Below are 26,860 nucleotides of genomic sequence, written 5' to 3'. Positions count from 1 at the left end.
AGATTGTCTATGCCCAATTTTGATTTTTTTTTGAGGAACCAACAAGGATTGATGAAGGTAGTGCACTTGTCTGTATGGATTTTAGCAAGATATTTAACAAAGTGGTGGACTGATTAGGAATTTAGAAGTCAACATAGGATTAAAAGAATTAGAGGAAAGGAAAAGGTAGTGGTTGATAGGCATTTTAGTGATGGAGAAAAATATTCATTGGTATTTTGAAGGGTCAGTACTACATCTCTTGTGATGTATTTCAATGATTTTATACATGCTTTTAGGAGTAAGAGCCTTTGATATCAAAATTGGCAAGGAGGAAAATTGTAATCTGCAGGAAGATATGGATTGGTTAGGTGAACACATACATTGCCAATGGAATTCAGTCTGGATAAGTGTGAGCTGATGCATTTGAAGAGGGCAAACAAGGAAAGAAAATACACAATAAACTAAGACATTGAAAAGTGTAGAGGGTCAGATTGAAGAAGAGTGGATGGGCTGGTTAAGAAGGCGGAGGCCATGAATATAAGAGTAAGGAAGTCACATACTAGATGGAGTACTGTGTAGACTTCTGCTCACCATATTACAGGAAGGGTATAAGGATATGCTAGCACTAGAAGGGGGGGGGGGGGTTGGCGATGGAAGAGGGAGGTGTTAAGTGGCGGTGGAGATACTGAGAATGTTGCCAGAAATGACAAGTTACAATAAAGAGGAAAAGCTGACTAGACTTGGAACAAAGGAAATGGAGGAGTGACATAATTGAATTAAAAGCTGAAAATGCTGAAGATACTAAGCAAGTCAGGGTTTTGGAGAAATGATTAATGTTTCAGGTCACTAAACTTTCATCAGAACAGTATTTAGCTTTTGGAGATCTGATGAAAATGTTGCGATATCAAGAAGAGGTGAACAGGAAGGGACTATTGTTGCCTGCCAGAGAGATCAATACTGTTGGATATATATATATATATTTAATTAGTAGAAGGATTGGGGGTATTTGAAGAAAAGTGAACTTACTGCCTAAAAGGATGGTGAAGGCAGGAACTCTAATCACATTTTACAATGGTGGGCCGAAGGGCCTGTTTTGTGCTGCTGTATGGTTCTAAAGTACTTGAGTGAGCACCTGAAAGAGCTGTAATACTCAAAGCTACGGGTGAGATTGGTAAATTGGTTTATTATTGTTACATGCACTGAGGTACAGTGGAAAAACTTTGTATTGCATGCCATCCATACAGATCATTTCATCACATCAGTGCATTGAGGTAGTACAAGGGAAAACAATAACAGAATGCAGAATAAAGTGCTACAGAGAAAGTGTAAGGCCATAATGAGGTGGAGTGTGAGGTCAAGAGTCCACCTTCTCATACTAGGGGACTGTTCAATAGTCTTATAACAGTGGGATGGAAGCTGTCCATCAGTCTGGTGGTATATGCTTTCAGGCTTTTGTATCTTGCCCAATGGGGGGGGGGGTGGGGGGGAGAGAAGAGAAAATATCCAGGTGGGTGGGGTCTTTGATTATGCTGGCTGCTTTACCGAGGCAATGAGAAGCGTAGACAGTCCATGGAGGGGAGGCTGCTTCCTGTGACACGCTGAGCTGTGTCCACCAGCTCTGCAGTCTTGAGCATAGCAGTTGCTGTACCAAGCCGCGATGCATCCAGATAGGATGCTTTCTGTGGTGCATCTATAAAAATTGGTGAGTATCAAAGGGGACATGCCAAATTTCTTTAGCCTCCTGAGGAAGTAACGGTGCTGATGTGCTTTCTTGGCCATGGCATCTACGTGCTTGGACTAGAACAGGCCATTGGTAATGCTTACTCCTAGGAACTTGAAGCTCTCAACCCTCTCGACCTCAGCACCGTTAATGTAAATAGGAACGTGTAACGTGTGCACAACCCCCCCCCCCCCCCCACGCTTCCTGAAGTCAATGACCACTCTTGTTTTGCTAAGATTGAGGGAAAGGTTGTTGTCATGATACCACTTGGCTCCCTATCTCCTTCCTGTGCTCCAACTCATTGTTATTTGAGATCCAGCCCACTATGGTGGTATCATCTGCAAACTTTTAGATAGAGTTAAGAGTAGAATCTGGCCAAGTGGTTGTGAATGTATCTGGAGTAAAGCAGGGGGCTGAGGACGCAGCCTTGTAGGGCACTAGTGTTGAGGATGATTGTGGTGGAGGTGTTGCTGCCTATCCTCACTGATTGCAGTCTGTTGGTCAGGGAGTCAAGGATCCATTTGCAAAGGGAGGTGTTGGGTCCCAGGTCTAGGAGTTTGGAGATGAGTTTGCTTGGAATTATAGTAATGAAGGCAGAGCTGTAATCAATAAACAATAGTCTAACATAGGTGTCAGAAGGGAAGGGAAGAGAAGAGGAGGGCAGTAGTGATAGGGGACTCGATAGTTAGGGAAACAGGAGGTTCTGTGGAAGTGAGCACGAATCCCGGATGGTATGTTGCCTCCCAGGTGTCAGGGTCCGGGATGTCTCTGATCGGGTCCAAGATATTCTAGAGCGGAAGGGAGAACAGCCAGAAGTCATGGTACATGTTGGTACCAACGACATAGGCAGAAAAAGGGATGAGGTCCTGAAAAGTGAGTTTAGTGAGCTAGGCAGAAGGCTGTAGAACAGGACCTCAAGGGTAGCAATCTCAGGATTGCTGCCAGTGTCACGTGATGGTGAAGGTAGGAACAGGAGGAGATGGCAGATGAATGCGTGGCTGAAGAGTTGGTGCAGGAGGGAAGGTTTTAGATTTTTGGATCATTGGGATCTCTTCTGGGGAAGGTGGGACCTGTACAGAGAGGATGGGTTATACCTGAACCCGAGGAGGCCAATATCCTTGCAGGCAGATTTGCTAGGGTGGTTCGGGAGGGTTTAAACTAGTTTGCAAGGGGGATGGGAAGCAGGGGGGTAGGTTAGAGGAAGAAGTGGATGTGGAAAAGTCAGATCTAACATGTAGAGAGGCTTTGAGGAAGGAGAAGCAGAGTACAGGCTATAAAAGTAGTAAGGTGGATGGGCTAAAGTGCATTTACTTAAATGCAAGAAGTAACAGGAATAAGGATGATGAACTGAAAGCTTGGATAAGTACATGGGACTATGATATTGTGGCTCTTGCAGAGACTTGGCTGTCACCAGGGCAGGAATGGATATTGAATATTCCTGGATTTCAGTATTTTAAAAGGGATAGGGAGGGGGAGAGAAGAGGAGGAGGGGTGGCGTTACTGGTCAGGGATACTATTACAGCTGCAGAAAGGGTGGATAATGTAGAAGAATCCTCTCTAGAGTCAGTATGGGTGGAAGTTAGGAACAAGAAAGGAGCAGTTACTCTACTGGGAGTATTCTATAGGCCTCCTGGTAGCAGCAGGGATACTGAGGAGCAGATTGGGAGGCAGATTTTGGAAAGGTGCAAGAATAACAGGGTTGTTATCATGGGAGACTTCAACTTCCCAAATATTGATTGGCACCTGCTTAGTCCCAAAGGTTTAGACGGGGCAGAGTTTAAGTGTGTCCAGGACAGATTCCTGTCACAGTATTTTGACAGACTGACTAGAGGGAATGCCATTATTAGATCTAGTATTAGGTAATGAACCGGGTCAGGTGACAGATCTCTCGGTGGGTGAGCATTTGGGGGACAGTGACCACTGCTCCCTAACCTTTAGCATTGTCATGGACAAGGATAGGAGCAAAGAGGACAGGAAGATATTTAATTGGGGAAGGGCAAATTATGAGGCTGTAAGGCTAAACTTGCGAGTGTAAATTGGGATGATATTTTTGAAGGGAAATGTACTATGGAGATGTGGTCGTTGTTCAGGGATCTCTTGCAGGATGTTAGGGATAAATTTGTCCCAGTGAGGCAGAGGAAGAATGGCAGGGTGAAGGAACCATGGGTGACAAAAGAGGTGGAACAACTAGTTAGGCAGAATACATAAGGTGTAAGCAGCAAGGATCAGATAGGGCTCGTGAGGATTATAGGGTAACAAGGAAGGAACTTAAGAAGGGGCTGAGGAGAGCAAGAAGTGGACATGAAAAGGCTGTGGCGAGTAGGGTTAAGGAGAATCCCAAGGCTTTTTTCACGTACGTGAAGAGCAGAAGGATGACGAGAGTAAAAGTAGGACCGATTAGAGACAGAGGTGGGAAGGTGTGCCTGGAAGCTGTGGAAGTGGGTGATGTTCTCAATGAATACTTCTCTTCAGTATTCACCAAAGAGAGGGGCCTTGATAACACTGAGGACAGTGTTGGTAAGGTTAGTGTTCTAGAGCATGTAGATATCAAGACAGAGGATGTGTTGGAGCTGTTAGAAAATATTAGGATAGATAGGTCCCCGGGGCCTGACAGAATATTCCCCAGGCTGCTCCGCAAGGCAAGAGAGGAGATTGCTGAACCATTGTCTAGGATCTTTGAGTCCTCGTTTTCCACAGGAATGGTACCGGAGGATTGGAGGGTGGCAGATGTTTTCCCCTTATTCAAAAAAGGTGGTAGGAATAGTCCAGGGAATTACAGACCAGTGATCCTTGCATCTGTGGTGGGTAAGCTATTGGAAAGGATTCTAAGAGAGGATCTATGAGCATTTAGAGAATCATGGACTGATTAGGGACAGCCAGCATGACTTTGTGAAGGGAAGATCATGTCTCACAAGCCTGATAGGGTTCTTTGAGGAGGTGACCAGGAAGATTGATGAAGGTAGTGTAGTAGATGTGGTCTACATGGATTTTAATAAGGCGTTTGACAAGGTTCCACATGGTAGGCTTCTTCAGAAGGTTAGATGGCATGGGATCCAGGGAGGCTTGGCCTTGTGGATTCAGAATTGGCTTGCCTGTAGAAAGCAGAGGGTTGTGGTGGAGGGAGTGCATTCGGAATGGAGGGCTGTGACTAGTGGTGTCCCACAAGGATCGGTTCTGGGACCTCTACTTTTCGTGATATTTATTTATGACTTGGGTGGGTTAGCAAGTTTGCAGACGACAGAAAGGTCGGTGGTGTTATGGATAGTGTGGAGGACTATCGAAGCTTGCAGAGGGACAATGATAGGATGCAGAGCTGGGCTGAGAAGTGGCAGATGGAGTTCAATCTAGAGAAGTGTGAAGTGGTACACTTTGGAAGGACAAACTTCAAGGGGGAGTACAAGGTTAATGGCAGGATTCTGGGTAGTGTGGAGGAGCAGAGGGATCTGGGGGTTCATATCCACAGATCACTGAAAGTTGCCTCACAGGTGGATGGGGTAGTTAAGAAAGCTTATGGGATGTTAGCTTTCATAAGTCGTGGCATCGAGGTTAAGAGCTGCAGGGTAATGATGCAGCTCTACGAAACCCTGGTTAGACCACACTTGGAGTACTGTGTCCAGTTCTGGTTGCCTTATTATAGGAAGGATGTGAAGCGTTGGAAAGGGTACAGAGCAGATTTGCCAGGATGCTGCCTGGATTGGAGAGTATGGATTATGAGGAGAGACTAAGGGAGCTAGGGCTTTACTCTTTGGAGAGAAGGAAGATGAGGGGAGACATGATAGAAGTAAACAAAGTAGAAGAATAGATAGAGTAGACAGCCAGCACCTCTTTCCCAGGGCACCAATGCTCAATACAAGAGGGCATGGCTTTAAAGTAATGGGTAGGAAGTTCAAGGGAGATATCAGAGGGAGGTTTTTCACCCAAAGAGTGGTTGGTGCATGGAATGCGCTACCTGGGGTGGTGGTGGAGGCTGATACGTTGGTCAAGTTCAAGAGATTGTTAGATAAGCATATGGAGGAATTTAAAATAGGGGGATATGTGGGAGGAAGGGGTTAGATCTTAGGTTTTGTTTTAAAGGTCAGCACAACATGGTGGGCCGAAGGGACTGTATTGTGCTGTATTGTTCTATGGTGAGAGCTTGGAAGTGGGAATAACATACCTTCTTTTTAGCCAGCACAGGCACTGGGCTTTTTGTGCTGTAAATCTCTGTGATTCTTGAATTCTGTGGTGAAGTCTCTTGTTCTATATGCATTGTCCCCAACCACAATCAAATACATAACCTTGGATTGAATTCGATTGCTACTTTTTTTTTCTTAGTTGGCCATTCCACTTGCATCTTCCAGCAGTACTTGGCTTTTTCCCATCACACTCAACCAGTTTTATGTTTAAGCAAGGGATATGATGCTGTGGATTGCAAGTATTAATTGTTGCCAGAATAGACTTGGTGGAACTATAATTCTGGTAATGCTCTCAGTTTTACATAGCATTGCATTTGTCAACTTGACTATGAGGAGAAATTCCTAGCATTCCTAAGATGAAAAACCCATGCTTGTCAATTGTCTGATGACAATGAGCAACTATCCTGTTTGGAGTACTGTGAAGTAAGTGGAAACTTTGAGTTCAACTACCCTGTCTGAAAGGAAATTTGTGCTAAGTCAATCCTGGTAGATTGGTTGATCCATTGCTTCAGCCAAGCAAACCTCTGGTACCCCAGTGCCTTGGGGGTTAACCAATCAGGAAGGTAGGCTACTGATGGGGTTAGGATTTTTTTTTGATTATTGATTCGTGGGATATTGGTGTGTTACTTTCAATAGAAGCATACATTGATCATCCCTGGTTGCACTTGAGAAGGTTGGGAGCCACCATTCTGAACTGTTGCAGTCTATTCAGTGAAGTTGCTCTCACAGTATTGCTGGGTGGGCAGCTGCATGATTTTTTGAACCTGCAACAATGAAGGAATTGTTATGTATTTCCAAGCTGGAATGTTGTGACTTGGAGCAGAATTTGGAGTGTTGTTTCTATGTGTCTTGCCGCCCTTGTCTTTCTGGATCAAAGTTTCAGATTTGCCGGTGCTGTTGAAATTTTCCACCAATTCTGCAAGAGACTTCTGTCAGGAGACTTGAATGTAAATCAGTAGTGTGCCTATTATTGTCCTGCACTAAAAGTTTAACAATTGTTCTTTGGATACTGTTCTTGATTTAATCATGAATTCTCTGCTGAATAAATGGGCCTTGACAAATAAAACTAATCCAATTTTTTGCATCTGTAGGCATTTCTTGTCAACATTTCTATTATCAATTCCTGTGTTCATTAGTGTACCAGCATTAGCAGGGTATAATTACAGCGTGGGTAAATTTCAGTGGAAACGTTTAATAATAGTAACAAGAAAGAATGAATGTATGACACCAAAATGAGAAGTGAATTAGATTTTAAGATGAGATTTTCTATATTAGTCACATGTACATCGAAACACACAGTGAAATGCATCTTTGCGTAGAATGTTCTGAGGGCGGCCTGCAAGTGTCGCCATGCTTCTGGCGCCAACATACTATGCCCACAACTTCCTAACCCATATATCTTTGGATTGTGGGAGGAATCCCAGGCAGTCACGGGGAGAACATACAAACTCCTTACAGACAGAGGCCAGAACTGAACCCGGGTCGCTGGCACTGTAATAGCGTTATGCTAACTGCTACACTACCATGTGAAAATATCTGAACTTATTCACACTGGAATTTAATTTCAATTTTTAACTTCATTCAGGAAACGTTCAGGAGGCAGGAAGGTTGCTGGGTAGTAAAAATGTCCGTGTCAACTGTTTGGATCAGGTAAGGCTAGATTAGTCACCAATACTCTCGTTTTATCAACTTCCGATACTGGAAATACGATCCTAAATTTGTCTTATTTGGGAGAGTTGTCCACATATTCTGGACAATGTTGTCCTTGTTTCATTTCTCAGCATGGAAATTCTAATGAAGAATTGTTAAGTGTTCTTTTAATACTGCTGTATCTTGTATTTAAACTTTTTAAAATAATATTTTAACATTTTCTGTTTTTAAAAAAAATAATCAGTAAAAACTGCATTTGCTGGAAATCTAAAACACAGAAAATTCTGGATATACTCAGATCAGGGTGCAAATGTGGGAAGAGGGAGTCAAGGTTTCAGGAGTAACTGAGATAACGTCTTTCGTCCTTTGGCAAGGGGTCTCCGAACTGAAATGTTGATTGTTTCTTTTCCTGCGAATGCAGCCTGAACTGCTGAGTACTTCCAGCACCTTCTAATTTTGTTTAGTATTGTACTTTGTGCCTATATGTTCATTGCTGACTATTCATCAAAGGAAAGATACTTTATTATCTTTACTGCATTTCTCCCTCAGCCTCTGTACCATGAACAATCACCCTGGTGATATTAATCTCTCTGTCCTTTTGAGTTTACTGCCATTCATTAATACCTCTCAGCCATCTCAACTCTCTCTGTATTCTCAGTGATCTGCCTTGTCCTAATGTTGCTTCACTAATTCCATCATATCAATCATACTGTTTTCTGAAAGTAAAAGTCTTTTCCTTCTGTTACTGTTCACTCGCATCCCCTTCCTCCTCCCAATCCCACTTTATTCTGTACCCACCATAGAAAATGCTCTTTGCCAATTCAATTGCACCTACACTTTTATTCCCAACTATGAAGCTGTGACACAAAATTACTACAGACATTCTATGCTTGCTTCCACTTTTGATACTTTAATTTCTAATAAAACCATTAGTATATGTTAGATTGGTCACTCCTGGTACGTCTTTCATCTCTAATTCTTCAAGTCTAATTGATACAATTAGTCAATCATTATATTTGTATTTGTCTTGGCATACAAAGAGAACTCCTGGTTTCACTTCTTCACTGAATCTCTCCAATCATATTTATGTCCATACCAAGTATGAAAATTACTTGTGTCAAAATTACTGATGAAATCCTCCATCAACTTTGTAGGTTCAACTCCATCTCATTCAGAAAAGCAGCATGAGAACCTTCACACAACAGCTTAGACCTTGGTTTAATATCTTACCTAAAAGGACAATAAATACCATACTTGAGTATCAGCCTAAATTGTGCTCATATTCTAGAACCCACAAATTTTCAAGTCAGAGGACTGTTGCTGTTGATTTTAGTTCATTTTAAATTTATCACCCGAGAGAAATTTAACTACACTAGTTTATGTGGTGCAAGCAGCAGGGAGTATTCAAGGCAAAGATATTTTGAGAGCAATCCAACCAAATATTTGAAGCAAGGCCCAAGCAGAACTAAGACATTTGTTTTATGGCAAAAAAATTAATATAAATTATGATGGAGTGGTAAGCCACCTGTTATTTTCAATTCATGAAAAAAGCCACCACCGTTAAGCTTTTTTTCATTCTTATTTGAATCTATTTTCAGAGAATAGGTGAAGCAGAGATGTTTAACATTAATATAAAAGAGATCCAGCAATGTGGAAATAAAGCAAGCACTGACAAAAGAAGGTGCAAACAAGTACTGGTAGATGCTTCTATTTTGATTTATGTTTCAATTTGTTTCTGTATCATTTAATTCCAATTGGCAGTTTGTAAACTAATTGTTACCTTGACAACTTTGACAGACATACTATTACAGACATTCCTTCAGTTCTCTACACTCTTCCCCCCTGTAGATTAAAGTACACCTGCCTTCTCACTTTTTTCATTCTCACGAAGGGCTCTAGGCTCAAAACATTGACTCTAAGATCTTTATTAGTCACGTACATCGAAATGCACAGTGAAATGCATCTGTTGCATAGAGTGTTCTGGGGGCAGCCCACAAGTGTCGCCACGCTTCTGACGCCAACATAGCATGCCCACAACTTCCTAACCCATACGTCTTTGGAATGTGGGAGGAAACCGGAGCACCCGGAGGAAACCCACGCAGACACATGGAGAACATAAATACTCCTTACAGACAGTGGCTGGAATTGAACCTGGGTTGCTGGCGCTGTAAAGCGTTACGCTAACCGTTACGCTAACCACTACGCTAACGTGCCTCTGTTTCTAAATATTCTGCTGCTACCTGACTTGCTATGCACTTCCAGCATTCTGTTTTTGTTTGGATCCCCAGCATCTGCATTTTTTTTTTGCTCTTACTATTTGTCATTGTCCTATTTGGATTCCTGCAGCAATAGCATCTGGCAATGTTCTTAATAAGGCACAGCTTTTTCTCCTTTTTATGTGCCAGCTTGCCAGCAGAAATTATGTAAAGATCTTGTTGCAGGCATCTTCAGGGTACTGCATAAAAAGAGGCAATCAGTTCCAAAAAAGCTAAATACTGTATGTTTCTCTTAGTAACCAGTTAAGAAAGTTTACATTGTTAAGCAGTTCCAGGTTTTTTTCCTGTGGGCTTCAAAACAGAAGCTGATCTGCAGGAATATGTCTGTGGATGCAAAACTGTGTTAAGTGCAATGTCAGACTAGCTTTATGATAGGTGTCATTTCTCTATCAGAAGACCTCTTAATGACATGTTGGGAATATGTTGTAATATGTGTAGAACTCTCTTTTGAATATGATCCTAAATTGAAGTCTTGCCTCCTCTTTGTGATCTTGAAAGATCCCACAGAACTACTCAGAGCACCACAAGAAGCTCTCAAGTTGCCTGGCCAACATCCGCACATTGACCACTTGTACCAAAAAAACACATTAACTGCTCTTTCAATTCAAAATTTCACAAAAGACAATGTTGTGTGTTGATTGTTGTATTTAACAACCTAAATGTGGTGACTATACTTCTAAAGTGATTTAATTGGTTGTGAAGTGCATGGGAATGTGGTAAGGTGTGTTGTAAATACAAGTTTGTTCTGTCTGACCTTTCTTCACATTTACTTTGAAAATAATTTCGTACTAATAACATGAAAATTTGAATAGCTCTTGCCAAAAAATGAATTGTACTTTCAAGAAAAGATGCATGGGGCTGCAGTGTTGTTTTAAAATTACATTAAAACACAAGCTAGTTGGTCTAATTGGAGACACAAGAATAGTCTCGAATTGAAACATCTATCCAGATGAAGGGTCTTGACCCAAAACATTGACTGTCTGTTTCCCTCTAGATGTTGCCTGACCTGCTGAGTCCCTCCAGCGCTTTGTGTAGTTGGTCTAACCAATCTGTGGTGCTGCTGATACTTTAAGAGTCTTTCCCTTTCCATCTACCTCACCCAGTATTTCAGTGTATCTTCCTTATTTCTTTTATCTATTATAGTTTCCTTTGAAAATGTTTACCTCAACCATAAGCACAATACAGGCTCATTGGCCCGCAATGTTGTGCCGATTTATACCTCACCTAAGACTATCTAACCCCTTCCTCCCACATATCCCTCTATTTTAAATTCCTCCATATGCTTATCCAGTAATCTCTTGAATTTGACCAATGTACCTGCCTCCAGCACCAGCCCAGGCAGCGCATTCCATGCCCCAACCACACTCTAATATGTAAAAAAAACCTTCCTTGATATTTCCCTTGAACTTCCCACCCATTACTTTAAAGCCATGCCCTCTTGTATTGAGCATTGGTGCCCTGGGAAAGAGGTGCTGGCTGTCTACTCTATCTATTCCTCTTAATATTTTGTACACCACTCTCATGTCTCCCCTCATCCTCCTCCTCTCCAAAGAGTAAAGCCCTAGCTCCCTTAGTCTCTCCTCATAATCCATACTCTCCAATCCAGGCAGCATCCTGGTAAGTCTCCTCTACACCCTTACCCAATGCTTCCACATCCTTCCTATATGAGGCGACCAGGAACTGGACACAGTACTCCAAGTGTGGTCTAACCAGAGTTTTGTAGAGCTGCTCATTACCCTCGTGGCTCTTAAACTCGATCCCACATCTAATGAATGCTGACATCCCATAAGCTTTCTTAACTACCCATCCACCTGTGAGGCAGCTTTCAGTGATCTGTGGATATGAACCCCAGATCCTCTGCTCCTCCACACTACCCAGAATCCTGCCATTAACCTTGTACTCCCCCTTGCAGTTTGTCCTTCCAAAGTGTACCACTTCACACTTCTCTAGACTGAACTCCATCTGCCACTTCTCAGCCCAGCTCTGCACCCTATCAATGTCCCTCTGCAATCTTCGACAATCCTCCACACTATCCACAACACCAGCAACCTTTGTGGTGTCTGCAAACTTGCTAACCCACCCTTCTACCCCCTCAGTTCTAACCTACTCTGAATAAATTCTTCTTCCATCCCTCTATTTATTTGTGGCTATCAAGCCACTACCTATACTCACTGACTTTGGGTTCCTCCACAGGTAGAAATATTCCATACCCACCCTGTCCAATCCATCGTAGTTTGACTAGGCTTGTAATGTAGATCTGTACTCTGTCAGTATTTGTCCTTGTTGCACATTTAACAAACTCGGTAAATTCCTGAGTACTCACATTGTAAATGAGAATATGATGACCGCAAAATTGCACTTATGCTGTCAAATGAATCTCGTAGATTAAAATCTGCCTCTTCAAAGAAGCTATTAATCACCTCACTTAATCTCTCCCTTAATTTAATGTACAGTGCTGTTTAGTGATTAACTTCGGGATATTTTCTTTAACATTGAAGTTTTAGTGCTAATATGGGTATAGGTGGATATTAAAACACCCAAGAGATGTGATCCCCTTCATTTGCATGCTATGAGCCCACTCAGATCTTGCACAGTCAAAGAATCTTGGGTGCAGATTTCTGAATGGATAGGCCCTAGAGTGACTCAGCTGCTACAGAAGTTATTGAACCTGTGTAGTTTGCATACTCCACATTAATACTGATGTTGCTTTGACCATTTGGCTCACCCGTGGGATTTAAAGGGATAGAGCTGTTAATGGGGTTTCTTTTAATATAGCTGCATATAATCGTGCAAGCCAGAAACTTGGAGATAATTTATTCTTACCAGGCAAGCTCTAGGAAACTTGTCTCTTTTGGTTAACAATGTGGTTTTAAATGGTTAAAGTACTATGGTGCTCCTGTGCATTTCCTGCAATGTGAATGGTGCTAGAAATTTCATCTAAACTAACAGGGCCTCAGTAAACTTGTTTGTAAGCAATGTGTACCTCCACTTTGAATAAACAGATTCTTCAGAGGTTTGGATTTCTTAGTAACTTGGTTCAGAGACAATTTAACTTGATTAATTTCCATGTTCTCAGCTGCCTTGACCACAAAATGTTCCAATTCAGACTTCTAAGTCAACTGGAAGTTCTTAATTTAGATTTTGAAGCTTAACTGGAAATTGTTTTTGTTAGGATTTGGATACTGCAGTTCTGTGTTCCAGTTTGCCAGAGTGACAAATTACTAATATTAGCACTTTTCAAAAAAGTCTATATTTGTTAACTATAATATTTTTAAATCCAGTTGCCTAACTAGTAGGGGCGTCTTACACTGCGTAAGACGCACGATTCTCTATATACTTCAGGAATAATTATTGGTTGCATCAAAGGAGAATTACTGTTTTGTTTTGATGCACATATGCTATAGTATGAATGTCCCCCTTTATGACTCATCAAATCATCCACAATGTTACTTCTCCCAAAAGAACTTATTGTGTAGCAAACATATATTTCGATAATAGATCCATTTAGATAGTCCCCTTTATGTAGTTGAGAGGAATGTTACCAAAATAAAAAAATATCAATGTAATCCCAAACAAGGAAATAATTAGGGCAGGGAGCCAAAAGTTTGGTCAAGGAGGTAGATCTTAAGAATGCCCTTTTGAGAGAAAAGAATGCTATGGAGATGTAGGGAGGGAATCTCAGAAATGAGGGCTTTGACAGTGAAGGTATGGCCACTAATGGTGGACCAGTTAAATCCAGGAGGCTAGAATTGAGGAATGTGGACATCACAGATACTTAATGGGTGGAAGAGATTAAAGATTTGGAGGAATTTGAAAATGAGGATGAGAATTTTAAAATCAAGGTCATTAACTGGGAATTAATTAAGTGAGCAGGCATAGAAGTGATGAATGAACAGGACTTGTCATAAGTTGTGGATTTGAATGTACTTTCATTCACAGAGTGTGGGGAGCCAATCAGGACTGCACTGAAATAGTAGGGTCCAAAGGTACACATGAATATTACAATAGGAAATGAACTAAAACAGAGCTGGAGTCGAGAGATGTTTTTGAGGTAGAAATGGGTATTCTCTAATGGCATTGGAATGGTATCCAATATAACACCACAATTATTAACAGTCTGGTTCAGCTTCAGGAAATTGACTGGAGAGCAGAATTTCTGATGAGACTGAAGATGATGGGTTAGTTTTCCCAATTTTGATCCATCCCACCCCTGATCAGGACTATATCCAGTCTTCAATTATTAGAAATAGTTGGAAATAGAGTAAGGGTCCTTTTCTGGGACTTAATTTTAAAAAGAACAATTTCAGTGAAGAGTGCAGAAGAGTGTTTTGAATTCAACACTGGGTATAACTGAAAATATCATCTTAAGCTGATGAAGTTGAGACACAAAGTACGTGTGCTTAAATCCAAAGTAAGTGATCCCATAAACTAAAGATCTTGTATCTCTGGTGCATGGTTAAGCACCTAACAGGAGGAGCATGCTCCATAAGCATCTGCAATCTCGTCACTTCCTCAGCTAGAAGTGTGACTGAACCACCTTAAACTCCACTATTACAGATGACTATCTTAAAATGACTCTCTTTACACTTTTATGGGATCAGAGCCTGAGTGCACCAGATATAGCAAAGGCTTGGGGCCCTGATAAAATAAGATATGTTTATTAGTCACATGTACATCAAAACACAGTGAAATGTGTGTTTTGTATAGAGTGTTTTGGGGGCAGCCTGCAAGTATCGCCATGCTTCCGGTGCCAGCATAGTATGCCCACAACTTCCTAACCCATACGTCTTTGGAATGTGGGAGGAAACCGGAGCACCTGTAGGAAACCTACACAGACATGGAGAATGTACAAACTCCTTACAGACATTGGCCAGAATTGAACCTGGGTCGCTGGTGCTGTAATAGTGTTATGCTAACTGCTACACCAGAGGTGCTGAATACATGTTCCAGAATTAACTGCATCTCTAGCTTAATTTATTACAGCACATGCAGCACTGGCACCTACTCGATGCTGTAGAAAAATTGTCCATAAAAAAGCAGAGGGGGAAAACACCTGATTAATTACTGCTCTGTTGGTGTAATTCCTATCATCAGCAAGATGATGGAAGAAACAAGTGCAGGTACTAGTCATTTGCACTGTTCCATTTTCGGCATTGCACTAGACCAGAAGATGTGGTGCTGCTGCAAGAAATAAAACATCGAGTCATTGGAATGTTAGTATGGATCAAAGGGTTAGATTTATGAAATTTATGAAAATTAGCCTTTTATTCCCTTGGTTATTGAAGGATAGTGGTGAGATTTTTAGAAGTTTGAAAGGAATTGAAGATGAGAAAAGAAAAATAAGTTATTTCTGTTGGTAGTAGGAACAAGGTACTGCAACTTTAAAGTCAGAGAAGAACTTCAGAAGACTTGGTTAGGAAACACAACAGACGTGAGCTGTATATTCTCTTAAAATTCAGTAGAAGCCAGCATAATTTTAAACCTGAATTTGATAGACTGAAAATATGGTCCCATCCTGGTGAAGTTAGGACACAAGGTACACATAGTTGTAGAGTAACATGAAAACACTCCTTTCAGCCTGACATGTCTATGCCGACCAAGGTGCCCACCTAAGCTAGTCCCATTTTCCTGCATTTGGCCCATATCCTCTGAACCCTTCCTATCCATGTACTTATCCAAATATCTTTTAAATGTTGTTATGCTAAAGCTCAAAAGCAACATCCGGTATACTGTTAGGTGATCCCATAGGCAAGAGATCTGGTCAAAGCTCTAGTCCACAGTGATCTCAAAAAATAAATTCTTTAACGTGAGTATAATGCTTTGAAATGCTGTTGAGCTGATAATTTTAGCATTGGATAAATGTAAATACTGTTTGGGAAATTCATAAGAGCGAAGGGTAGAACAATTATGTAGTGACACCCACTTGTCTAGGTTTTGTGCATTTTACTTGCATCACTTGTCAAATCCAGACAAATCAACAGAAGGTTCATAATGAGGGACTGATCCACATGTCTTTGACATTTGGGAGTGAGGTTATTATAATTTTGCTTCAGTATTCTATGTTTAGTTTAGCTCTGTAGTATCTGAAGTGGATTTTCTTTTCAGCCTCCAGAGAATAGAGCTTCAATAGATTTTACGTAAACACGGCTATTTTACAATTCAGTCATTGTATGCAGGAATTTTTTTTCCTATGATAAAAATCCAATCACTTTTAAAAATGCCAGCAACATTTTAGAAATATTAGTTTTTCCCTATTCTAGTTTGAAGCTTTCTTTTCAGGGATGCCATTGTCAGGGATGATATCTTCCATCTTGTTTTCTTTTTCCCCAATGTGGATTTCAAGGCTACCTTGGTGAATTCTGCAAAGGAATGTCCTCTGTGACTGAATGTTGCTAGGTGTATTGTCTACTGCAGGTCCATAGACGGTGCAATATATCAAAAATACAGGAGTTATATCTTTGCTCTGAAGATGAACAAATTATTGCTTAGTACGGGCACCACTCAATTCCAGAACCTTGTTGTCTGGAGTAGACAGATGCTGTGCAGTTAGGTTATTCCCTCAATGCTCATTTCTGGATCTTTATAATCTCACAATTTATGATTCACCTATAATGCCATTGACTGAAAGGTAACAAAGACTGGCTTTTTCCCTTCTGAAGGGATCTCTGGTTTATTGTATCTCTTTCCAGAGAAGGTGACAGTTGATCAACTTTGGTTGAAATCTTAGTGATTCATCAACATGCTGTGTCCATTCATTTCTTAAGCATTTATGCTGAGAAACTATCCTTGTACAAAATATGTCCTTGCCTCATCCTTCTACATAAAATTTGTGTCCAAAAGGCACTTCAAGCCCAGATGAAGTTCCTTATCCACTCATAAGCACATACCATGACACAGAAGCAAACTTGAAGTCAATGCCCAGGAAAGCGCTCTAATCAAAATGAAATGAAATAATGGTTTATTCTTTTCAGTGAGGCATTAAATCTAAATAATCCAATGTCATGTCAATTTATTTCTGTTCTAATATTTTGTCTAGTTCTCCAGAGATGGCCTGTAACTTTAATGACTTTAATGATCAGGCTATCTAGTTGTAATGTGAGTTTGTTCGGAAGTACTTCTTAGTAAACAAGTCGTACACTGGCAGATCTTTGCTTTGTACTAGATAGATAGTGCCATATATAGGGGTGGGGTAGCCCAATTTGTCTCTAAAGAACCAGTCCCATTGACTACAAGAGATTGTCTGCCATGGGGAGCTATGGCATGTTCAGAACATGGAACAGCACAGCACAAGAACAGGCCCTTCAGCTCACAATGTCTGCACCAAACAGTGCTGAACTAAACTAATTCTCTTCTGCCTGTACATGATCCATATCCCTCCACTTTCTACATTTTCATGCATTTATCTAGCAGCCTCTCAAACACTACTATCGTATTTGCTTCCACAACTCCCCCCCCCCCCCCCCGACAGCCTGTTATATGTGTGTGTGTGTGGATGTAATATAAAAAAAATTGCCCCACACATCTCCTTTAAACTTTCCCCCCTCACGTTAAATGCTTGTCCTTGAGTACTTGACACTTCTACCTTGAAAAAGAATCTGAGTGTCCAGATTTCTGTCAGGTCTCTGCTTTTGCTCCAGAGAAAAAAAAAGTTTGCCCACTGTCTCCTTAGTGTTCATTCCCTCTAATCCTGGTAGCATTCTGGTAAACCTCTTCTGCACCCTTTCCAAAGCTTCTACTTCCTTCCTGTAATGGGGCAGCCAGAATTGCACACAATACTCCAAGTGTGGCCTAACCAAAGTTTTATATAGCTGCAACATGACTTCTTGACTCTTGTACTCAATGCCCCAACCACTGAAGTCAAGTATGCCTAATGCTGCTTATACCACCCTGTCTACTTGCATGGCCACTTTTAGTGAGCTCAAGATCTTTCTGTACATCAATGCTGTTAAGGGACCTGCCGTTAACTGATACTTTCTCCTTGCATTGGACCTTCCAAAGTGTAACACTTCCAACTTGCTTGGATTAGATTCCATCTGCCATTTCTCTGCCCATATCTGTAACTGACCTATATTCTGCTTTCCCCTTTGATAGCCCTCTGCACTGTCCACAACTCCCATTAATCTGTGTCATCTGCAAATTTACTATCCCACCCATCTGCATTTTCATCCAAGTCATTTATGTACATCACAGACAACAGATCACAAACAACAGAGGTCCCAGCAGTGATCCCTGCGCAACACCACTGGTCACGGACCTCCAGCTAGAATATCTCCTTTCTATTGCTACCCTCTGTCTTCTATGGGCAAGCCAATTCTGAATTCAAACTACCAAATCAGAATCAACATGGATCCCATGCATCGTAACCTCTGGATCAGCCGACGATGAGGGACCTTGTCAAAAGCTGTACTAAAATCCATGTAGACAACATACACTGCCCTACCCTCATCAAATGCCTTGTCACTTCCTCAAAAAAAATTCAATCAAGTTTGTAAGACATGACCTGCCCTGCACAAAGCTATGTTGACGGTCCCTAATCAAGCCAGGTTTTTTCCAAATGTGTATGAATCCTCTCCATTAGCTTACTTACCCTACCACTGAGACTCACTGGCCTACAACTTCCTGAATTATCCCTATTTCCCTTACTGAACATCATTAGCTACTCTCCAGTCCTGCAGGACCTCACCTGTGATCTCTTGTCCTCCTGGACCTCGTTTGTGCCACTGATTGCAGAAAGCAATTAAAAACAATGTCACAGGTATTAAGATTGTTATTTGGTTGTTTTCTTAAACATTGTGATCTTTCTAAAATAACTTCAGTTATTTTTTATTCATTTTTAACATCTGTGTATTGCCCATCCTGATTACCCTGGAAAAGGTAGTGATGAGCCACTACCTTGAATTGTTCTTGTCCTTCTGCCAAAAGTACTCCCACAATGCTTTTTGATGGGAAGTTCCAGGATTTGAATCCAGCAATGATGGAGGACCACCAATGTATGATGTGTGATTTAGAGAGGATTCTGCTGCTTTTGTCCTTCATGGCGATAGATATCGTGGGTTTGAGAGGTGCTGTTAGAGTAGCCTGGGTGAGCAGCAGTTGTGCATTTTGTGGATTATTCACTGTGCCAAAACACTACTGGAAGAATTAACTAAGGACTGATTCAATTTAGTTGGGGTGCAAAAGTTGATGGGCATGGTATTTAGTTGATGATAAAGATTTTTTTGAGCCCATATGTTATGAGATGCGCCATGATGCTGCACTTCACTAATTATCTGGGTACATGGGGACATCACCAGTCTAAGTTCCCCTCTAAGATGACCTGGTAATGTATCATCATTCCTTCATCAGCACTGGGTCAAAAACCTGGAACTACCCATCTCAGCATTGAATAACTTTACCACATAACCCACAGCCATTCAAGAAGGCAACTTACCACCACCTTCCCAAATTAACAAAAAATGAAGGATAAGTGCTGGCCTTGCCAGAGATGCCACATCTTGTGAATGGATATTTTTAGAAAAATAATGTAGCACTGCTATTCAAGAATAGCTGTGTTACAAGTGGAGTACAATTTCTCTATGATTAGAAGCAAAACTTGAGGAACAAAACACCACTGTATTTGAATTTAAAACCTTTCCAGATTTTTTTAAAAATATAGTTCTGCATGTTTGCAGTCTTTCCTAATTTTTAAGGAAACTTTATCATAAGTTTAAAGTTTTTCAAGGCAGTTTTTAAGTTGGGGTTAACTTGCATTTCTGAGCAGGGGTGAGAACCTACAATATTGAAACTCAGGATCTGTTCATCATGTGTATTCATCAGAAAGGCTTTCCAGCTCATGAACTTAAACTTTACCTGTAATTGTGACAAATGAATCTGGTTTCATTTGTGCAAAATTCTACATTTGTGCATACTGGACACTTTGCTAAAAACACACAAAAGTGTATTTGCGCTGGGAGATGTACCAGTTGGGATGATGACAAGCTGGATGTCAGGATTCTGGCTGTGGGAGTGTGGGTAACAGCTGGAAAAAAGTCTCAGTGGATTTTTGTGTGTGTGTGTGTTGCTCTACCAGAGTGTGAATGTGTCTTCTCCCATATACCAGCCCTTCTCGCAGTTCAACATTTACTTAACTTATTGAAGTAAGGCACAATTTGATATCTTCATTTAAGTTTAACATTCATGTTGCCTTGGATCAATTGCTGTATACACTAAGTAATGTATTGTACAAATGAGAGGTCCTAGGTTTGTTCTTTCATCTTTCTTTGCTTAAACTCATTGTTCATTTTGGATTGTCTTTGCATTAGGAATAGGGAAAAATTGTCCGGTATTGTCTTCAGATTGTAAGAGTGTATTGGATATGCATGCATTAGAACATCAGATGAAACTTGCACTGAGATTAGCTCAGATCAAAACTGAGTAGGAACCATTTTGATCAAGGAAATATTAGAAAACAATATATAGCATTCAGTGATTAAACTTATTACACGTCTGGAAATAACTTAGTTGATGTATCATTTAAAAATACATAAATCTAAATTTTGGGATGCTACATTTTATAAGGCACTTTTTTTTAAAGGAAAGCATGAGCTTTGAATACATTCAGTGATCTTGTAAACAAGTCTGATGATTGACAGGTAGTGCATGCCATTTAACAAATCTTTTATGGTGATGATCTTTGTAAATGAGAAGATTTGTTTCAGAACCAATCTACTGACGCAGATTTTGCAGTCACTAGCAAACTGCCTGACCACAATTTTAAAAACTGCCTGACCACAATTTTAAAAACTGCCCACAGACATTCCTTTAGCAAATCCCCAAGTATAAACATAGACAAAATGCTGGAAAATTTTTCCACCATGTGCCCTATGATGTAATGGCATTGTGCAACCATTCATTTGATGTCACATGAGGCTTTCAAGCTGTTGAAACCACTGAGCGTTGTGGTACCACCATCAGTTATAGGTTCCCACTTGTTTTAGTATTGAAGGCTTTGAAAAGTGATACTGGCTTTGGAGGCAGTGCAGAGGAGGTTCACCAGGTTGATTCTGGAGATGAGGTTAACTTATGAGGAGAGATTGAGTCAGCTGTGATTATACTCACTGGAATTCAGAAGAATGAAAGGGGATCTTATAGAAAAATATAAAATTATGAAAGGGACAGATAAGATAGAGGCAGGAAGGTTGTTTCCACTGGTAGGTTGAGACTAGAACTAGGGAACAGCCTCAAGATTTGGGAAAATAGATTTAGGATGGAGATGAGGAGAAACTGCTTTTCCCAGAGTAGTGAATCTGTAGAATTCTCTGCCCAGGGAGGTAGTGGAGGCTACCTCATTAAATATAATTAAGACAGTTAGATAGAATTTTTGCATAGCAGAGGAATTAAGGGGCATGGGGAAAAGGCAGGTAGGTGAATCTGAGTCCATGATTTTATTAAATGGTGGAGCGGGCCAGATGGCCTACTGTTCCTATTTCTTATGTTCTTAATCATGCAAGTTAGGAGTAGGAGGAGGAAATGTATGAAGGGAAATCTTGTAAACCTACTTCAAAGTGCTTACTGGATTTTTGCTGATGGACCAATGGAAAGTTGTATGGTTGCAAGCTGCAGTTTTCTTCCTGTGGGAAGTCTACTTAGGCCCCCTCTCCCAATTCTTTTCCCAGTACTGCACATTGATGACTATACTAGTGCTGCTTCCTGCACTTGTATAGAACTCAAATAATTCAATACTTTTGTTGCCAACTTCTGCCATTTTCTCACTTTCACGAGGTCTGCCCCTGACTCAACCCTTTTGTTCTTGGATCTCTTGGCCTCCAACGCGGGGAATAGGTTAGCCACCAAAATCCATTGTAAGCCTTCAGATGACCACAGCTATCTCAACTATCATTCTCGTCTTCAACCAAGTTATCATCATCAGCAGCTTATCATCACAGCAATCCTGACCTTTCTCTATCGTGAATATCTGCTTTCTACTATCCATTCCTCACCCCACCCCCACGCCCCACCCACCATCTTCTCTGCAACTAAAGCCTGTTTTCTTGCTTTCTTAATTCCAATGAAGGTTCTTCAACATGAAATGTTAACTCTATTTTTCTTTCCACAGATGCTGTCTGACATGCTGAATATTTCCAGCATTTCCTGTTTCTGTTTCAGGCTTCCAGAATGTACAGTTTTTGATTTTCATTCACAATGTACTCAAAATAACTATTGTCAGAAATAGTGGTTGGTAGGACACCTGAGCAATGAGGGAAGAGGTGAGAGGCATAAATGAGGAGAGAACAAGTGTGAAACCAGTGTGACTTGAGAGCAGGTGAGTAATTATAGATGGTTCAGGCAAGAATAAACCTCAGGGAATGTTGTCTCAAATGGGAAAGCTCCCAATTAATTTGATCCAAGATATCTCTGCAAAAACTGTGATAGCATTCATAATGTCTTAGTTTGGAATTTAAATAATAGGTACTTGAAAACAGTGAGTAGGTCCTTTAAGGAAATTTGTGTCTCCCACACAAGATCCAATTCGTAACCTTAACCAAGAGCAAGCTTTTGCAGGCCGGTATACATTCACAACATACAATGGTATGAGAAAGCAAAAGACAATTGTCAAACCTCAAGGGGGACCTTAGTACAAATATATATATATACTACGTACTTGTACGTAGAGGTATGAGTATATAGTTCCCTGAAAGTGGCCTCATGGGTAGACAGGGTGGTGAAGGCATTTAGCATGCCGGCCTCCTTCAGTCGGGGCACTGAGTATAGGAGTTGGAATGTTATGTCGCAGTTGTCTTGGTGAGGTTGTACCTGGAGTATTGTGTACAGTTTTGGTCACCCTATTATTAGGAAAGACGTCATTAAGCTGGAAAGAGTGCAAAGAAGATTTATATGAATGTTGCCAGGACTTGAGGGCCTGAGTTGGAGTTTGGGCACGCTAAGATTTTATTCATTGGAGTGTAGGAGACTTGAGAGATGTGCATAAAATCATGAGGGGTATAAATAGGGTGAATGTTCACAGATTTTGTCCCCCAAGGAAAGGGAATGGAAAGCTAGAGGCAAAGGTTTAAGGTGAGAGGGGAAAGATTTAAAAGGGAATTAAGGGGCAACTCTACCACACAGAAGGTGGTATGTAAATAGAACGAGCTGCCAGAGGAAGTGGTTGAGGCAGGTATCATAGCAACATTTCAAAACAAAATAAAATTGGACAGGTACATGGATAAGAGGGGTTTGGAGGGATACAGGCCAAATGCTGGCAAATGGGACTAGTTTAGATGGGCATTTTGGTTGGCACGGACAAGTTGGGCTGAATGGCCTGTTTCCGTCCAATTATTACTCTGATTCTAGTGAATGGAGTGAAATAAGACAGCTGAGGAATTTCCCTGATGTAGGCACTCCTGAGCCAGGTGATACTACATAGCTATCTGCCTTAAGGAAACAACAGGGAGCATTCATTTGGAAATCAGTATTATACATAACTAATCTTAAGGGATTGATGAAAAAGATAGTCTCAACATCAATTTCTCTAACTTCTGGTAACCCCCACCCCCCTCACTCCTTTATCTTCCCTTATTCCTGTGGCTGCCTTCCCCCACCTTGATGACCTGCCCATCTCCTCCTCCCCTCCTCCATCATGGTCCCCTATCCTCTCCTACTGGATTCCTCCTCCTTCAGCCCTTTGCCTCTTCTACCTATCACCTCTCAGCTTATTACATCTTCTCCCCCTCCCCCACCCACCTACCACCCTCCCATCACCTGGACTTGCCTATCACCTGTCTGCATGTACTCTTTTCCACACCCCACCCCCCCACTTCCCCCACCTTCTTATTCTGGCTTCTGCCCTCTTCCTTTCCAGTCCTGATGAAGGGTCTCAGCCCAAAACATTGACTGTTTGTTTCCCTCCATGGATGCTGTCTGACCTGAGTTCCTCCAGCACTTTGTGTTTTGCTCCAGATTCTAGCATCTGCAGAACCTTTTGTGTCTCTGATATTTATAGAAGTTGAGTGCACACAAGGCTCTTAATACAGTTTGAAAAGCTTTCATCTATTTATCATATTAGATTATTACACAATTGCAAGAAGGTCTGCTGAGGAATCGATCAAAAATTCTTTGTGCTTTGTTTTTCAAGAAGTTTTTTATGTTGTATGTGGAGGTGGGGGATGGTGTTTGTTTTCCCAAAAGCATTTTGTAGGTGGTGCTTTTTGTGAGAAGTGGTGTAAATTATGACTTAAAATTGGCAATGCTGTTGAAGTATTATTTAAATTGCACAGAGTGAAAAATATCAGCATTTCCACATGGTGGAAAATGGAAAGAGACGATGAAGATAATGAAGCATAAGTAAGGCCTTTTAACGAAGATTTCAAACTTGAAAAGTAGCAGGGAAAGTTGTAGAGTTGAGTGGGATTCAGTAGCAAAGTCGTCCTGTAATGATGTAGGGTAGGAATGAACAGTAATCTGGACTTCTCAGGAGAAAAGGAGAGGGCTCAAATGGTTCTCCTGGGAAATGAGAAGTAAGGGCTGAGATCTCCCTCAAGTTGCTTGGGCCCAGGAAGACTGTGGATTTGGTGAGTATACTAATGAGTGTTTGCATGAGTTTTCCCTCATAGTAGCAGGGATTTTTGGCAGAGCATGTGAAGTGGTGGTGGGAAGATCAATGAGGACATTTGAAAGCAGGATCCAAAAATGCATGAATTATAAATTTGTTTTAGTGAAGTAAAAGACTTAATAATGTAATTTCTTTTATTTCCTTGTGCAGCATGGAATGACTCCTTTGATGCATGCTGCATATAAAGGAAAAGCTGAGATGTGCAAACTGCTCCTGCAGCATGGTGCAGATGTAAATTGCAATGAACACGAGCATGGTTATACAGCTCTTATGTTTGCTGGACTCTCAGGTAAGTTCTTTAGGTAAGATGATTCATGCTGCTAAATTGAAAGGGTCCTTGGCCTGTGGTGATCAGGTTGCGTTCTTATAATCATCAAATCAAGTGGTAGTGGCTACGGGTTCAGGATTCATTAACTGCTGTAAAGGATGATCATCTGAGGATCAGTTGATGAATGCATCTCAAAGACATCAATACAGCAGGGAAGCAGGCCCTTCAGCCCACCCATTTACCCCAATCCTACAATAATCCCATTTTATTCTCTCCACATTCCTATCAACTCTACCAGATTCTACCACTTACCTACACACTTGGGGCAATCTACAGTGGCCTATTAACTAACCATTGGCATTGCCACAGCTTTCAAATTTTGTCCAGAAAGTAAACATTTTTCTTTCCTAGTATACGCAACGTGCTCTGTTCCAACATTTTATGTTGTAGCAGTTAAAGATTCATTAGAACTAGAGTAAGAAATCTATATAACTAAATTACACATTCAAGCACAAATGTAACCCACAACATAGATCATCAACATTATTGTGTCTTCAGTCTTAAATGCCATTCTGTGGAATAGACAAAATCTAATGGGAATATGATCACGTGACTGCTAGTATATTGTCTGGCACCTAACCAAGGAGGACAGTCTGCAAATAAATGGGAGTGGGAACAGGAGTAGATCGGCAGGACAGATTAAGGGGGACTCTCACTTGGATCATTATTAGTCAGTCCTTAAAATTGTATTTACTTTGCCTTCACAGCCTTTCAGGGGAAGTGTTCCTAATATAGCTTCTAAATAACTGTAGTATAGTTTTAAGATTGTGTTCCATTGTTCCAGATTTCCCCTCCACTTAAGTAATTCTGCAGTGTCTTACCTTATAAAATCTCTTATGACTTTAATCAATTTATTTAGATCACCCCTCCACCTTCTAACCTTGAAAGAATACAAGCCAAGTTTATAAAAGTACACATAGTTGTTGGTAACCTTATTTTGCTGTTTCTGCATTGTATGTCTTCCAAGTCCAGTGCATACTGAGGCTTGGTTCTCAGAATTGAATGGAATATTCCAGATAAGATTTGTATTCAGTATTTCAATACCCATGAGATTATAATCAACATTCACAAAACTTTGTATAGACATGCTTGTATTTCTTGAATCAAATCAAATTTCAACCCCACTTACCACTGTTTTTACCCATTCTTGTAACTTGTCTGAACTTCTTTGCAAAATTTTTGTTTCCATCTATGCAACATGCTGTTTCTCTCATATCAATGTGTCATATGTCAATAACATAGGTGAAGATGCATAAAGGCAAAAAGCTGAAGCCCCACTACTTAACCATGGCAAACAATGCTTATCACATTCAGTTAATCCCTTCTCTGTTGTTTACTTCCATGTTCACATGACAGCTATGTCATTGGATTTCTACCAATTTTGCTCCCTAATTTTTGTTTTAAGGTATTTCATTGGAGTGGACTTTTTTTACTTGTTGTAGGTAATAAAGAGATAACAAGGATGATGTTGGAAGCTGGAGCAGAAACAGATGTTGTAAATTCGGTTGGACGAACTGCAGCACAGATGGCGGCCTTTGTTGGTAAATTCTGTGAAAACACAAGTATACAGCTATGTACATAGAATATTTTGTTTTTTCTGTGCTCCACCAAGATTCAAATAGAATGCAGACATGTCAGCGAGTACTCTAAAAGACTGGGTAGTTGGTAGTAATATGGGTGTAATGCATCAATTGAGGAATTTTCCAGGTAAATACTATTTTATAATGGAGACACGAGACTGCAGATGCTGGAATATGGAGGAACAAATGATCAGCTGGAGGAACTCAGAGGGTCGAGCAGCATCTTGGGTGGGGGGGGGGTTTGTGGAGAAGAATTTTCGACATTTCAACTCAAAAATCAGTGCCAATGCACCCATGGATGCTGCTTGACCTGTTGAGTTTCTCCAGCACATGGTTTGTTGTTCTATATTTTATAATGTGAGGCTTGAGTATTATTGACTTAAGTATTTTAAAATCACATTTAAAAACATAAGACCCTATCAGTACACAATACAATAAGTATCAAAAGTAACAAAATTTCTTTCTTAATCACTTATAATGACACAGGAGGACATTTGGCCCATTAGATCTCTTATTTCCTGGTAGTCATGTGACTTAGTATCTCTTGTATACCTATCACTTTCTC

General features: G+C 40.8%; 1 protein-coding gene across 2 annotated transcripts in view; it reads left to right on the top strand.

Moving 5' to 3' along the window:
- ankmy2a (ankyrin repeat and MYND domain containing 2a) overlaps window positions 1-26,860 on the top strand; it is a 42,193-nt gene that overhangs the window by 3,478 nt on the left and 11,855 nt on the right. Inside the window, exons 2-4 of one of the 2 annotated variants that reach the window (XM_052016900.1) lie at window positions 7,460-7,524; window positions 24,538-24,676; window positions 26,158-26,256. In XM_052016900.1, coding sequence (XP_051872860.1) covers window positions 7,460-7,524; window positions 24,538-24,676; window positions 26,158-26,256 — 303 coding nt within the window. The remainder of the gene's footprint in view (window positions 1-7,459; window positions 7,525-24,537; window positions 24,677-26,157; window positions 26,257-26,860) is intronic. The other variant, XM_052016901.1, reaches the window with a different exon arrangement.

This window comes from Pristis pectinata, chromosome 5, assembly GCF_009764475.1.
Source record: "Pristis pectinata isolate sPriPec2 chromosome 5, sPriPec2.1.pri, whole genome shotgun sequence".
NCBI lineage: Eukaryota > Metazoa > Chordata > Chondrichthyes > Rhinopristiformes > Pristidae > Pristis > Pristis pectinata.
Note: the sequence above shows the minus strand (reverse complement) of the source record. Positions and strands in the feature narration are given on the sequence as shown.